Source organism: Myiozetetes cayanensis, unplaced genomic scaffold (genome assembly GCF_022539395.1).
Source record: "Myiozetetes cayanensis isolate MyiCay16 unplaced genomic scaffold, myiCay2020 scf3, whole genome shotgun sequence".
NCBI lineage: Eukaryota > Metazoa > Chordata > Aves > Passeriformes > Tyrannidae > Myiozetetes > Myiozetetes cayanensis.
Genome location: NW_026087521.1, coordinates 64,437,631 through 64,453,947, shown reverse-complemented (window position 1 = coordinate 64,453,947; position 16,317 = coordinate 64,437,631). Strand labels below are relative to the sequence as shown.

At 40.1% G+C, this 16,317-nt stretch overlaps 1 protein-coding gene across 1 annotated transcript in view; it reads left to right on the top strand.

Moving 5' to 3' along the window:
• PDE3A (phosphodiesterase 3A) overlaps positions 1–16,317 on the top strand; it is a 239,963-nt gene that overhangs the window by 203,202 nt on the left and 20,444 nt on the right. Inside the window, 7 exon segments of the mRNA XM_050325324.1 lie at positions 972–1,191; positions 4,779–4,864; positions 5,319–5,488; positions 6,729–6,866; positions 11,982–12,093; positions 13,374–13,487; positions 14,945–15,144. Of these exon segments, the coding sequence (XP_050181281.1) occupies positions 972–1,191; positions 4,779–4,864; positions 5,319–5,488; positions 6,729–6,866; positions 11,982–12,093; positions 13,374–13,487; positions 14,945–15,144 (1,040 nt within the window).

Genomic DNA, 16,317 nt, shown 5'->3' with positions numbered 1-16,317 from the left:
AAATTAACTGGGGCTGAGTTCCTACAAACTTTAGAACAGGAGGTAACTCAATTTATGTGCATTTCCTTTCAAGATAGATTAAGTTTGCCCGGGCACTCTACACTTTGGCTGGAACTTTGAGACTAGAAAAATGTAAAATGGATTCAAAAAGAAGGCAGCACTTTGTTTCAAGCTCTGGACCAGCTGATGCATTTCATCTTGGCAGTGTTGCTCAGACAGAATAAGGGAGAGAGAGAACTACATCTCACTAGTGCTCTCACATGTGGATATTGGCAGTTCATGATACACTAGCTCAGGAGCACAATACCATGTGGTACAGGTAATGGTTGTGAGTTCCCTTAGTGAGCAACAGATATTGAAAACTAAACTCAAGCTGCACAAGATCCAGGCCCAAATCAGTGAGGAGTGCAGAAATGGCACCAGAAGTGCAGTATTTTATGTAATGGATGGCCATTAAAATTGGGTTTTTTGTTTATTCTTAGTCTTCAAACATGTAAAAATCTGAATTTTCTGGGAATGTGTGTAAGCTGTTCTTGTCCCAGCTTTACAGATGGAGACAGCGAAACAAAGATGGATCTGGCATCTGCAGATGGGGCTGGGAACTGGCTTTTTGGAGTTTGGTGTCTCTGTCAGTAGAACATGTTGATACCAGTAGAACATGTTGATACCAGTAGTCACACCACTAACATATGCCTTTCATTTCATGCCTGTCAGTTAGTGCATCCTGCTCAAGGGAAAATATGCTTTGTATTTTGAGCCAGATCTTCAGCAGGTAGAAGTGGCTGATACTAATGGAATTTCATCTGCCTGCGACAGCCCTGGACTTGGCTCAGGGTGGAGCAGGGTGTTCTCTTATTTTTCTGTTTGGGAGCTATGATGGTACTTGTGCATCTCAAGAGGAGTGAACTGCACAGTGAACTAATGCAACCATTTGCCACTTCTGTTAATTGACAAGACTCTTCTCTTGCCAGGTATCCCACCAAATATTTCACCTCTCACCTCCCCATGCCATTCACCAATTCAGGGGACCCCTGCCACAAGTCCTACTGGAAAAACATCTTCTGTATCATTTCCAGACTCTACAGATACTGGACACCAAGCAGGGTTTAAAGCCACACAAAGTCTTAACTTCTTCTCAGAGTGCACCTCCCTGTCAGATCCTGTTATCAGCCCCTCTGTCATCTGCAGCAGGTAAGATTGTAATTTGACGTGAGTAGGGTTAATTTCACATTGTTCTCAGGAACATGCTCTTTCAGCCCACATACAAGATTTTGTGATTTACTGCAGTATTGTGTACTGACATTTCAAGTTTGTAGTATTTGACTTATTGTGTAGATCAATGCTACAAAATACTTTTAAAGTGGAAGAGTGTTAGCTACATTTATTGCTTTTACTGTTGTCAGATGGACAGTCTGATTCATAAATAAATTCTTTGCCAATGATTTGCAGATCCCAAAGTTGGATTTCATGGTAACAACCTGTGTTTTTTACGCTATACCCCCTAGTAGGAATAGTCAGCTTCAGGTCACAGGTCAAGTCTTCCACAGCAGGCACCTGATGTTTGATAGAAAAATCTGACTGCGAGGGTTTAAAAGATTCTGGCCTGTAGGCTTCTGGTAAAGATGTGCCAACAATTCCTGAAGGCTACATGATTTTGAGCATTCTCTCAAGAGGAGTGGATCCTTTGTTCCCTAGGCAGAGTCAGATTACATGAAGTCAGGATTTTTTTTCAGAAATCAACTGCAGATAAATTCTTTCAAGTACTCAGAGTTAGAGAAACACAGTTTAATTTTGCACTTTAAAGTAGCCCTGTATTAGATAACACAGGCTGATCCTGCTTTGCAAAATCAGCATTTTGGAAAGAAAGTTGTTCTGCTTATCTTCTCAGAAAGGATTCAGTTGCTAAATTGTATTAGTGGAGTTTGCAATATGTGTCCAGTCCAGAACAGTGGAAAACATGGGTATTTCTAAACCTGTTCCAGTGCAGTTTCAGGGTTACCTTACTCACTAGATGTCACTTTCTGACATAGCAGTGATTTGTGATTAATGGCCAGCTAGTGGACAGCATGTCATCTGAGGCTGGGTTAAATGGTATCAAGTTTGACTATCTTTGGAAATGATTTTTCCTTTCTGGCTTCAGTCACGTGGCTGTGGCTGTGTCTCAGGACACTGTGTGCAGGGCAAGGAAGGGGGTGTGAGAAAGTCAAACTGAGACTGCAAGTTTGCTCAAGGGAATCATCCTCACTGGAGTTCAGACTAGGATCCCAACAGGCTTTTAAGTTGGATTTAAGTGACTAAATAGAAATTTAATGCTTTTAAAAGTTTTCCAAAGTCATAGCAAAACTGGGACTTGGGCTGAATAATTTGAAATGAAAATTGTATTACATAACAGAACTATAACCTAAAGGTGCTACTGTCTTATTAAGCTGTGCCTTTATTACTACTTCAACAAAATATTATTACTTTCACAAGTAACAATTATGTCTGGAAGCCTTCTATTAAAGAGAATGGTTAACAATTGCATTAAAAATGTCAAAAAAAATCAATGTAAGGTTGTTGTAGATGAAATATATTTTCTACATATGTGGAAACTTTGATTTCATTGTAATCACTGGTAAAATGCACATTAACTTTAATGTGGGTGCTGTTGTATTGGATCTATGTAGGTTATACAGCATAATTGAGGGTTCAGTTTGCTTGTTTTCAAAAGCTTAGACTGTATAAGCACTGCAAATAGTTACATTGCTGACCCAGACTTCGTTGTTGATTATTTGAAAAAAACCACACTTATTATTTAAAATATTATGGTATAATTGGCTAATAGAATTGGCATCCACTGGTCCTAAGAGTCACTCTTCCTTTAAGTCCCTGTTGAAAAATTACAAGCACTGTCAAAATCAAAACAAAAAATCTCAAATACAAAGAAATTAAACGGTTAACAAGTTGTGAGAATTAAATTAACACACTGGAAGTAAATTTTTAATGTCTGAGCTCTCGCAGAGTAGATTGCTCCTCTTCATGGTGTACAACCTGCTATGTTTACTGCCAAAACACCTGCCTTGCAGGGGAGTAATGCCAAGTCAGCAAACCTCTGCCACCAGCAAACCAATCCCACCCCCTACAACAGAAGAGGAAATGAAATCTTGATGGGTTCAGTGTTTTAAGTCAGATCCACCCAGGCAGTGGCATCAAGATGCCAGTTTTACTGCACTTCTTTTTTGCTAACAAGGTGAAATGTGGTAGGACAGCACAGTTTGAAAACCACAGTAAAGAAGAACATACACCAGGCAATGCCAGTAAAATAACTTGTAAGTAATCGTGTATTAATTCTGCTTAGTGCATGAGGCAGGAATCCTGTGCAAAAAATATTAAACAATCCTGAAGTTAAGGAGGGTATTATAATGCCTGTGCATGAAGGGATTGAGATAAAGTTGCATGGGCACGTTTACTTCCAACACAAGAGTAGATTTCAAGTGTGCTGCTGGCTAGCTCAGTAATTTTTTTTATTTCAATAGAGTGCTTTGTGGACCATACATATTAAATCAGTGTGAGTTTGCATATGTTCAGGAAATAAAGAGGTGCACTCAGAGTGATGCAAAAAACATTGTGGCATTACACCCAATCAAAGGCTCTCTATCACTGATCTTATGGAAATCGCAAGGAATGCGGGACAGAGAAATTAATACTTTCTTTTCATCTTGTTTAGCAACCTGAGTGATACATGATTTATTTGCTTGGCTATGCACTACAGGTATCATTGAATACAGATTTGCATTTTTATTTAAAAGTCTTTCAGGGGTTCATTGTGTTTGCAGGGCGTATCAAGCTCCAGGATATGTTCTGGATGACCCAGTCAAAACCCCTCTGGCAGAGGGTTTCAGCCATTTTTACACATTGAACTTACAATGGTACAAAGTTTCTAGTACAAAGTTTGACCAAGGAAAATAATTTTATAACAGTTGCTTTTCAAAGGCTGTTACATATGAGATATGCCACAAAATACTGACTCAAACCAGAGAAAGACATGTAAAGTGTCAGTTTTTTGGGGACAGATTTGATATAATACTGCTAAATGAGGCTTCAGATTTGTTATGTTCTATCATGTTTTCATGATATACCATTGTTTCTTCAGGTCCTAGACTGAATCATATTGGGACATTATAATTTGAAACATTCCAGCTGGTATTGAATTCACAATTAGGGCTTAAAGGGAATCACACACGAGGAATAAAGCTTTTTACTGGAAGAGAAGAGCCAGACATTTGAAAGGGCCATGATATTGTGGTCCCTTCCAGAAAGTATTTCTGTTCTGGGTATGGTGAAGCAAACTCTGTCTAGTAATTTCATTGGTAAATGTCTGGATGCCAGATCACTCACCTCATGTTCTGTCCAAAATGCCCTCTTTGTTCTTATGTACTTGGTATGTTGTCACTTTTATAGGGCAGCTGTAGTACAGAACCAGGGGATATTTTTTAATTTTCTGGGTTTACTGATAAATTTAGAGAGTAAGAAATTCATTTAAAAAGAAAATCACATATTACAGGTTTACTCTTGGCAACACAAATTTAATGGTGACGGCCAGTTAATCCAAGGTCTTTTTGTATTTTTCTCCTTTTATTTTCCTGAGTTCCAATAAAATTTCAGGTCTCTCTTGTAATTTTGTCTGGAGAATGCACCCTGGACCGTGGCTCATATTGTATGACATAATCTTGCACTGTCAGCAGGAAATCATTTTACATAATACTGTCTGATTGTGCAAATTTCTTGATGTATTTCAGCTGTGGCAGACCCTATAACCAAATAGAAGCTGGTGATGGGACATTAAATAGAAATGATGCTACCACACACACCCTGAACAGAACAGGTAATTCTTTGTCTGTCAAAAGCACCTTGTTCCTTCGAATGCAGTAATGAAAGGACAGACATGCTTGTCTGTCATAAAGGGAGAACATATGTAGGTGATACCATACAAACTGTCTTTGAGGCTTCTTGCCTTTTTGTATGTATAACATGTACAGAATGCTAACAAGAAATAGAGCTAAAAGAAAAAAGAGATATGGTTTCCCTGATTTGACTTAATCAACATAAACAATAATCCTCAAAATCTTTTTACTCTTCAGTTCCTGGTCCCATTTTTTTACACTCTGCAGGGTATATGCCTTAATGCCTTGGGGACAGATTGTCCAGCTTCAGACCCAGCCGAGCAGCACATATGTATTATGAGTCAGAGATCCTGTTGCTGTGATCCGGAAGGTCACGGGGTGCCTTTCGTGGCATCGTTGCTGTTCACACACCGAGCTCTGTGGTTTGCGTTGCAGATGATCCCGCGCAAGCCACTTCTGACTACGAGACCAACAACAGCGACAGCAGCGACATCGTGCAGAACGACGACGAGACAGATTGCTCCAAGGAGCAGACACGGAAGGGATCTGTCTGTAGGTCCTACACGCCCGAGACCATCATCCTGCATCCCTTGATACCACCTGAGGTAGCTTGTCTAAGTCCCACTCGCACAATGGACCGAGTGTATGCTGATACGGAGTGGGAAAAAGGCCAAACCAGGGCTGTCTAAAGGTTGTGATCATGGTTTAAAGCAACAATTGCAGCAGGAGGATTAACTTTCAGGAATTGAAAGGAACCATTGAAATGTCAGGGCTGCTAAGCACTGGCCACTTATGAAACGCTAACCATCTATTTTGGTGGATAAAAGTTTATGGATCTAGCATTAGGCATTTCTGAAATGTTTGGCCTCTGTGTTAGCTTCCTTTAAAGGGAATGGATTGGAAGGAAGGGAAATGATCTTCTCAGACTGGCAGCATGACATATAGTGTTCCTGTTCAGCCACTTCAGCTTCTCAATGGGCTTGCAATCTTCACTAATATATACTGTGGTCCTTATTTTAAAATAAATGAACACTGGTCTGAGGGTGCTGCAAGATTTTATTATTGGTACATGTCTTAAACATAAGAACATTGCAGTATGGTGAACAAGTGCTGATACAGCTGCTGTGTTCAGCTGTAAGCTTGGTTGAGATGCAAAAGAAAGGCTTTGTTTAGTTACATTTTTCACAGTTTGTTGTACAACTGAATTAATAAATTCAAGCTAGGCATGAGCTCTTTGAAAAATTTACTGTAATCTGTTGGAGTTGGACATGCTGAGAGAAGGCATTTTGCTTGAAACATTTTGTCATTTACTCATCTGTAATTTCCTAGTAAAATGTAATTCTAGGAAGTATGCAGGGAGAAATGTGAAAGGAGGGGCACAATCCATCTTTTATTTGCAGACCTTGGAAAACAGGTAGGTTTCAGTTTAAGGAGCAAAAGTCTTCACTTGGACTGAGCTTCGTTAGCCTTGTTGGATTGTAATGAATGAGTCCTGGTGGAGAAGTAGAAACTGAGAGCTTTTCCCTCTGCACTGCAGCAAATTTTATAATGAAGACAGATTCCCTTGGAAATGAATGAATGATTCCCCTGAGTGAATGAATGAATGTGTCTCAATGGATAAGTTCAGACACTGATGTTTCATATACAGAATTTCCAATTCATTCAAGTGGAACACATTATAAAGGAGAGTGACTTGCTGCAGGGCTGGTAGAAATGAGGACATCTCCGCTGAGCTGAGTAAAGTGCCATCGACTTACAGATGATGCTAATGTGATAAGAGCATAACTTTTTGCATGAGACGCTTCACTGAACTAACACTCCTCTTTATTCTGATTTCTGACACAGGACAAGCCTGTACTTGCTCCTGAGCCTCTGGTTATGGACAACCTGGATCCCCTGATGGAGCAGCTAAATAGTTGGAACTTCCCAATCTTTGATTTGGTGGAAAAAATTGGAAAGAAATGTGGTCGGATTCTCAGTCAGGTGAGAGGTATATTTTGTCTGCAGTGTCTGGCTTAGAATATTGACAGTAGTGTTAAGACCCATTGCCCTTACAAGCTGGTCATCCAATGAATTGTGATCCCTGTCACCTAATTCAAAGCTGACAATATGAACTCCATCTCACTACATTCCTTACTCTTAAATGTCTATGTTTTTTAATTTAAAAATGTGAAAGGGTAAACCACACGCCTGTTTTGCCTGCTGCCCTCTGCCAATGAGTTTACAAAAACCTTTCTGAATATTCTATTCCATCTGCAGGAGGTGCTGCTGCCCCTTACTGAGTTCTGTGTGAAAGGATTTCTCATAGGGTACAGCATGGGAGGGCTAAACAGTAAATATATGCAAACTGGTGCAGGATATACAGAGCTTTAGAGAGCAGGGTTTGAGAAAGTGGGAGGAAAAATAGTCCTTGCTATATTAATTCATTTGTAAAGAGTCAGAACTTTGATAGAAAATTCATGTAATTATTACATAGGGAAGACTAATTTGCTATGACTCAGGATGGGAGAGCTTGCTGGTCTGTCTTTCAGCTCTCAGAACTATCAGGGTTTTATTCTTTTCTGGGAGTTGAATCCAGTTACTGACACAGCCTGTCTCTACCAGCAGGATTAGTGTCACTTCCATAATCACTTTCCTGGCTGAACTTTCTGCTCTGTTATGCCCCTTTTCCTGGCACACTGACAAATTAGCCATTTTTTCTCATGGAAGTATTGAAGATTATTAAACAGGAAAGGCAAATAATTTTTATTATTATTTAGGGATGGAAGGAAAACGAGCCCAAGAGAATCTGAGCGAACTAGTACCACTTTACAAGGCATTATGTAGTGATGAGTGCTGGAGAGAAGAGATAAAGTTAATTGGTACAATAAGGGACAATTAACACACCCCCACAAACACAGAGGTTAATGTGTCAGGCAGATCTCAGTGTAACTTGCTCCAGAGAATGCTGTATCAAATCACGGTCCCTCAGTGGTTACCTATTATTCAGCTCGATTCAATTATCCAGTGGTCAACAAGGAAAACCATGGCATGAATTCAAATATATTCAGCTGTCTGCCTTTTAGTGTTCTGGAGCTTGGCAAGGAACATCTGTGTTTGACCAGCCTGCCAAGTCTCTGGGTTAGTGTTAGAGAAATAGGCAAAGTGTGGCTGGATGTGGATATTGATATAAATTCAGTGATGGTTATTGAGACACTTTTGCACTGGACAGTGAGTGTGTGATTAAAATACTCTTCTGGATCATATCGGTCAGGGGTTTTTCTAATAGCAGAGAATAATAATAGAATGATAAATGAAACATAAGGCCAGGACTTTCTAGAACTTTCTTTTGGATCTTTCTTATCCAAAAGTTTCTGTGGTTTTGCATGGGTATCTCTATAGGTTTTAAGCACTTTATTAAGTTACATGGAGTTCTGTTCCTCTGGGGACAATTCCCCTGTGCCTCCCTCAATTTGCACTAAAGCTCCACACTCTCCCAAAATCTGCTTTTTGCACAGCTTCTGAGGATGTGCACAGCACTTCGCAGTGCCACAAAATGAGGCCTGTAAAATAAAATAGAGAAGCTGTAAGAAATAATATTTGTGATCAAAATTCAACATTTTCTGTAACAGCTGTTTATAATAACTCCCACTCCCTAACAGCAGAATGTAGCAAGTTCAGCCTTGTTCATAAAATAAAGATAGATCCTTTAGTTCTTTCCCCCACCTACTCAGATATTTCTTATAAAATTATTTTCAGAAATAAGGGAACAAAGAAAAATAAATCTTTTTCTCCAGCCAAAAGTACTTTCTTTCCTTGTGTATTTTTTAAATCCTGAGATATTTTAAACAAAGGAAAACAAAAGGTCTAATGATTTATTCTCTGTATTTTTCTGTAAAATGGACTCATCCATTTAAAAAAAAAAAGTAAATTAACAAGCTGAATTAACTATGTTTGTCTTGCTAGGTTAAATTTATGGGATGGAACAAAGCAGAGTTGACACGTGCCTCTAGGGATGCATTCAGTTTAGAAAGCAAATGCTGGCTTAGCATCTTTAAAACTGCTTGAGATGTCTGTTTCTCCTTTTTGGAATGTTAAATTGATTTAGACATATAAAAAGACCCTAAACCAGTCAGTGACCACAAAAGCATCTCTGCAAAGTACAGTGGCAAGCACTCTAAATGTGGCAGTAACAACTATGCATGATAGGGTTTAGAGAGGAATGTACATCCAGTCTCACTTCAGTCACACTTAACACTCTTCTCACAGCTCCTATAAAACTATAAAACCTGTGGCAAATAAACTGATTTGGCTTGGAGAGCAAATAACATGAAAAAAAGTGCAATCTAAAGTCAAGGTTTAGCTTTTATTACTGGGCCCACAGAGATGAGAAGTGGAGGTGCTGCTATGCTGGCAGTACAGGAGCAGTGGCAGGGGCAGGGTGGCATCATTGCAGGGTCTGGGTGGTGCCAAGAGGATTGTGTGCTCACCTCATTGTCACACATGGCTTCTGCTCAGAGAAACTGCAGATGTGAAGGAGCGGGGAAACCAATCCTTAGGGGATGGGATATTCCTGGGATCACCACAGCAGCCCTTGAGAGGAGCTGTGTTTGCCAGAGCCGGAGAGGGGTGCCAACCACTTCAAAGGAACACGTCTGAAGAAAGCAAATAAAGGAGTGCAAGAGCTTTGCCTGCAAACAATGAGAAGGGAATTGCAAATCTAAACTTTGCATGTGCTCCAGCGAGAGCCATCCCTGTGCTCCTGCAAAACCCAGGAGATGGGCTACATGTGAATAGCAACCCGTTTCCAAACCAGCTTCCATTACAAATCATGCAGAAGTGCTTGTCCTTCTTCAGGCAGCACTGCCAGAAATATCTGAGTTATAAATGATTCATTCAAGCATTAGCAGTCATGGCAGGGACAAGCAGCAAATGGAGGCTGGAGGGAAGGGGCAGTGTGGGGCACCCACTGCCAAGCACCTGGCACCCATTGGAGCTTCCCTGGGCTTGTCCCTGGAGCAGGGACCACACCTCGGCCCATGGGATCCTAACTCCCAGGGAGCTCATGAAAGAGGATGAGGGTTGGGAAGAACAGATTTAAAAAGACAGAAGCATTTTAAAATGTTTAATCCAGAGCAATGAATAAACAAAGTTTACACAGTTGTTTGGGGTTTTTTTTTAATGAAGGAAGTTAGGTAATTGACTTTGTGGAAGACATCAATGCCCTTTTTTCCTCCGTTTGACTTGCCCTTACCTCTGCCTTCTCTCCATTTTCTAAGAGAGAGACAGAAAAAAACCCAAGATGTCCAGATGAGTTTCTTGGCTGTGGAGGAGCTGTCATTCATAGCCATCACAGTCAACTTTGCTTCTTTTCAACTGTGAAATTGCCCACCTCTCAAAATCCAAGGGAAGGAAAAGCATGCTTTTATGACAAGCTTTATTTAAGATACCTGTCCAGTACTGCTAGTACAGACCAGTAAGGTTTGGTAATGCAGAATAGTATTTCTTTATGCTTCTTCTTTTTATACAGAAATATTTTGATGGAAACAAGAAGCTTACATTTCACTGATATAAAATTAGAATGTAAGATTCCTCATCTCTCTCTAGGTGAAATACTTAAGCCATGATTCCAGATAGATAAAAATTGTTCTTTGCACATTCTAATCCAAATTATATGTGAGGTCACTTCCTTCACTCTGCTGCAGTACAGGAGGCTCCCATTGGGTTTTCAGAGAGTAAAGTTTTGCCTTCTATAGGCCCTACCTTTTATTCTAAGACTCATGTCTTCCAGAGTATGGTAAATTGTGGTGGGAACAGAAGTAAGAGCTGGGGCTACCAGCAGAACCCCAGCTGTCAGATATTGGTCATTAGAGGGTCATCATAGATGGGATCAAACATCACACTCAACCTGTCTCTGCATCATCACTGCCTGTTGTAATGCTTTGCCAGAGTTAGTTCACATGCAGGTTTTTCTTGGTAGGGAATGACTGTGAGGAAAGGCACAGGAAGATCATTAATGCTGCAAATTCATATCCTTTTGCCTATTCTTACTGTAAAAATCCACAGTGGAGGGGCATTCGAAGTTTATGTTCATTAAACTTCAGGTGCAGCTCACAGGTCCCAATATATACACACAATATGCAGAAAGATTTGTGGATAGATGTTTGATTTACACTCAGGTGTAAAACACAAAAGGTAATTTGAACCATTTCTTATCATATAGCACTCATCAGTCCAGATGTGCTTCAAACTGCTTGGTTCTAGGCAATTCCTTACCAGACAGAGGGCATCAAAAGGACAGAACTTAGCTAACAGCAGTAAATAAATAAAGGAGCTGAAAAGCTTTAGGGTCCAATTTGTGAAAGAAGTGAAAAGGTCAGGCAGTGATTTTATTGTGCCCCATTGTTTTATATGTCAGGTTCAAACTTGTCTTCAAAAGTGCCCATTTTGCAGCAGCTGCTGTCTACATTTCTGAGCATTCGTCTTCATGAACACCTCCTCACTGATCCATCCCATTCTCCCTTCCAGTATATCCTCTCCTGGATGTTTGCAGTCATCTTTCCATGCAGGAACACTTGAGGCAGCTCTGCCTAAGCCACTTGCTGCCTCTGGAATCCCGTTTAAGTCATTTTTTTCCATCTCACTTTCAAAATGAGAGCAAAGGAAAGGAGATAATGCATAGAATCCAAATAGTTACCCCTTCTGTCAGTCCTTTACTTGTTTCCCCATTTTCTGGGAATTAACTCGAGGATGCTCCTTGGAGAAGTTTGTGGGGAAACTTCCAAACATCTTTATGCATGTAGGTTTCTGAGGTGCTTGCGAAATTTCAGGGAGGGCATATTCCTGAAAGGAAGAGAAGAAAATCTGGAAGGGTGTAAAGAAGGAATGAGGAGGAATGTTTGGTACTAATAGCGTTTCTGTCTGGCTATGTAGCCACATTCCTATGGAAATGCAAATAGCTGCAGCTATAGCTGGATCAGGTGAACTTCAGAAAATACTACTAGGAAAGCAGGGTTTCATGGGGTTATTTGACCTGAGGAGTTTTATATCTAATTTCTAGAGGTTTTCCCATCTATTTAGCAACATGGGGGGTTATTTTTTGACTTTTTTTTTTTCCAGGTATCATACAGGCTTTTTGAAGACATGGGACTATTTGAAACCTTTAAAATACCAGTGAGGGAATTTATGAATTACTTTCATGCCTTGGAATGCGGATACCGAGAGATACCTTGTAAGTAAAAATTCCCACCACATAATGATGCTTCCTTACATTTTTGAGGATTTTCCACACACTTTGGTATTGAAGCCTTCCTTCTCTCATTATAGCAGCTACTTTTTCTCTTCTGTGACATCACAACCAAATGGATGGTTCTCTAGTAAGAGTCTGTTGCTGAACTGCAGCCTCTCGTGGTTTGGGGTTTTTTTCATGCATTTCGTGTTTCATGTTGTTTCATAACAATTCATGGCAAATTCTGTCCAAGCCAGAAACCACATAAAGCTATCATAGGTAAAGAACTGTTTACTGATGATGCAAGTGTAGCACAGTGTCCCAGCTGGAGTTTCTTGAAACATTTATGCCTCAAGAGCAACTTGGACTTTTATACAGTAGCAGTGCAGTGCTACCACAGGAGATGAATTTTTTAAAGCAGACAAAGTATGCCAAGTACATGAGTGCATCCTGTTCTTCTGCAACTATATATTGATATTTTTTTCAGTGGGAACCATTTATTCTCTGAGAATCCTGCTTTCAGTGATCCCCAAATTATTTATTAATTAAAATCCAATATACCAAACTGCTTCAGCTGGAAAAGCCAGTTGTTTTCCAAGGGAAAAGAGAGAGTTTTTACTTCCGTTTTTAGCTGGCAGATAACCTCAGTGTTGAGGAACACAGGACATGCTGTTTTCTCTACCATCACAGAAAAATATATGAAACATCATTCTAAGAAGTCATATAGTCTCTCTGTCAAAATATGAAATACCAATTGGAACAGCTACGGTGGGAGGGATTTAAGGAAGGCTCCCTGAAATGCCTCCCAGGCAGGTGCTTTGGTCTCTCTTCTGGGAAAGCAAGTGAGTCCAATTTCAAATCTTTCCTTATATTTGAACCAGATCAAGGACTTGAAGCAGCAGATTATAGCCTGGGCATATTATAGGTAGAAGTCCCACTGTCTGTCTGTCCTACTGGAGCCATTCCTTTTTGTTTAAAATATTCAAGTTATTCATGGTCTCTGGAATTTTTGTGAATCTAGCCCTATATTTCCTTGTTTTCCTTAGCTGTGTTTTGTTCTTAGTAGAGAGGAATATTTTGGCTAGCACAAAATTAATTTACCTTCCAGTATTTCATGTCTGCGAAGAGGTAAAAAACCCAGAACAACTGTCACGCTCGTGATAAAAGTTTGTTTTGCCTCTGCTCGCTCGGCTGGCACGAGATGCCCACTAGATGGTGCTGATATCCTTCTGTCAGAAACATCCTTCCTGTTCAACAGCGGGCTCCTTTTCTTTGTGTCGCAGATCACAACCGAATCCATGCAACTGATGTTCTACACGCCGTGTGGTACCTGACAACTCAGCCCATCCCGGGACTCCCGACCGTGATCAATGACCATGGGTCAGCCAGCGATTCAGGTATGTCTGTATGTGCAAGGTGTCTGTGTTGTGTTCTTAAAGTTTCTGTCACAAAGTTTGCTGCGAGAAAGCCAAGAATTCAGGATTGCGTGCAGTACTTGTTATTGTATAGGCTTTTAAGTTCAGTAGCGCGATGGATGTTGAAGGTGTTCGAGTATGTTTGTGTAGCTTTGGAGACAATGGAATTGATCCTCCAAAACCTAACAAATTACATTTAATGATGTGGGAATGCAAGCCTTTGTGGTCACCTATAAGGCAGATCTTTGTCAACATGTGGGGTTTTTTTTCCTAGGAAAACTGTGTTTGTTAATAGTGCTTTTCAATGCTACTTCAGAAGGCTTTAAAATCCTTAACCCCTGCACTGTCTTGCTGTTACAAAATTTCTGGGGCACGCAGGTAGTGCCGTGCACTTGCTGCTGCTTGGCTGTAGAGAAGAGTTTTTGCCTTTCCTCACTGCCTCCAAAGACACTTGTTACCATTTGGCAACCAGCTTGCACGACCAATCTTCTGCTGGTTTATGAGTGCTTTATTATGGGAAGCTGTTCTTTTTGCATCTTTATGTTAACTTCTCCAGGTTCAGCTGTAGCACCTACAGGAACTGTCTGTGTTTTATGCGAGTTCTCAGGGAGTTATTATAAAAGCAGGAGTTTATTTCTGCAGAAACCACTTCCATTTCTGCTCTTTGTTGTTGTTGTTGTTTGTTTATTTCTTTGGTTTGGTTGGTTTTAGTGTTTGTATGGCACATACGTATAATTTGTGAAACTCTTCATGATGTTTCAATGGGAAACGTTTTTATTCCTGGAAAAATTTATTTGCAGGGGTTATTGAGGTCTTTGTAGGTAAGGTGAAATAGGTGGAATAACAGGGGGCTTTTTGATGCTCGTTATTTGAAAGACATTGTTAGACTGCATGCAAGATCTACAGAAGCAGATTAAATCAGCAAAACATCTCACTCAGTATCTGATAGGTGTGTTCAAGCTGCTTCAAAAACAGGCTGATAAGAGGATTATCAGCAGAGTCTAGAACTCTGTATTGGAAAACATGCACTGTAATTTAATTAATAAATTCTAGTCTATTGCTTTAAGGACTGTTAGTGTCTCATAGACTAGTCTATATGATAGAGGAAGAAGTGGAAAGATCAAGTTATCCACAAAGCTCCAGCATGGCTATGAATCCATGTCTTAATGCTTGTATCTTACATAGTTTGAGAACAAGTTCTGCTGGATGGCTGGAAGATCCCCAGGTGGGATTGGAAATTGTTCCTTTCCAATTGTTTGCCTTGTTGCACTGGGTCATGCACACTGTATCAGAAAGCCTTGAGGCCAGGGTACTGTCACTCTGCTATTATGGATTGTAAATTTGCTCTTCCTAGCCCTGCTTTGTTGCTTTCAGTATGTCACTGAAAAGAAAAGTCATAAGGATGTTTTTATTGTTTTAATTTATTTATTTCTGCTCAGATTCTGACAGTGGAATCACTCACGGCCACATGGGCTATGTGTTTTCGAAGACATACACGCCTACAGATGACAGCTATGGATGCCTGGCTGGCAACATCCCTGCCCTTGAACTGATGGCTCTTTATGTAGCTGCAGCCATGCATGATTATGATCACCCAGGAAGGACCAATGCCTTTTTGGTAGCAACGAGTGCTCCTCAGGTAAATAGATCTCAGCCGGTGTTGCTGTTAAGTTTGGAAGGTCTTGATAACAGCTTTTTCTTGCCAGTGGTGCCTGTGGCTTCCATTAAGCACAAGTCTGCTAAATATTTTGAAACAGCTTGTCAAAGTGACAGAAATAATCACTTCACTTGGGGATTGCTGGTAAGAGTCTTCTTACACACCCTCAGTTAGCAGAGCTGTTAAGAAAGGTACTGATAAACTGTGTCAGGAGAAGCTAAAGCTCTGCTGACTGATACAGAAACTGGAACTGTGAAATAAGGGAAGAATTATTCTACCCAATAAGGCACAGGAAGATTAAAATAAAATAAAAAAAACCCACTTGTATGATTAACTGCACCTTGCAAGTTAGTCTGTGCATGATCATGACATATTTTTGGTTGTTTCTATCGAACATGAGCAGCTGTCATCTTTTATGAAAGTACTTTTTCACTATACATCTATCAGGGAGGAGGGGAGTATGGAAAATAATCTCAGTTTTATGAATGTAGAACTGAGGCTTGCCTAGGGTTACACAGAAGGTGCTGCCAATGCTGGGAGTTGAATTCAGCAATTCTGAGTCATTCTTTATTAATTATGAGATCATGTTTCCTTACTTTACATAGCTGACCTGCCTGGCTTCATCATACTGGGCTGAAAAATACTTCTATGGACAAGGAAAGAGAAAAGGATAGTTTAATGATGACAATTAAGTTGAGATGCTGAAATTCTAGATTTACTCCCCAACCGGCATCCGAACTTGCTGAAAGCTTTTCTTTCTATAAACCAAACTGTCAAAAGACTGAATGCTGCTAAGGTGGAGAGATTTCCTGAAGCATTGTTGTCCCCTAAGGTCCATTTTCTAGATCCTTCTTTAGCTTCTGAATGACATTGCCATCTTTGTAAGAGTTATGCAACTTGATTTAGTAAAGATTTAACCAGTTTTGGATTTTAGCATTGAGAAATCTGTCAGGCCGAGTGTGTGTTGTCAGATTGCAAACTGGAATTCTACTTCTTTCTGTGTTTGAAATTGATCACACAATTGTCAGGTACAATTATCAAAGACAATAATCCCTGTTAACCGAGGTTAGCTCTAAGAAACAGGGAAGCACACAAACCTATGTTATATTAGTCATTAATCTGTGGCCTGAAACAGAATAATCTGTTGTCATGTGC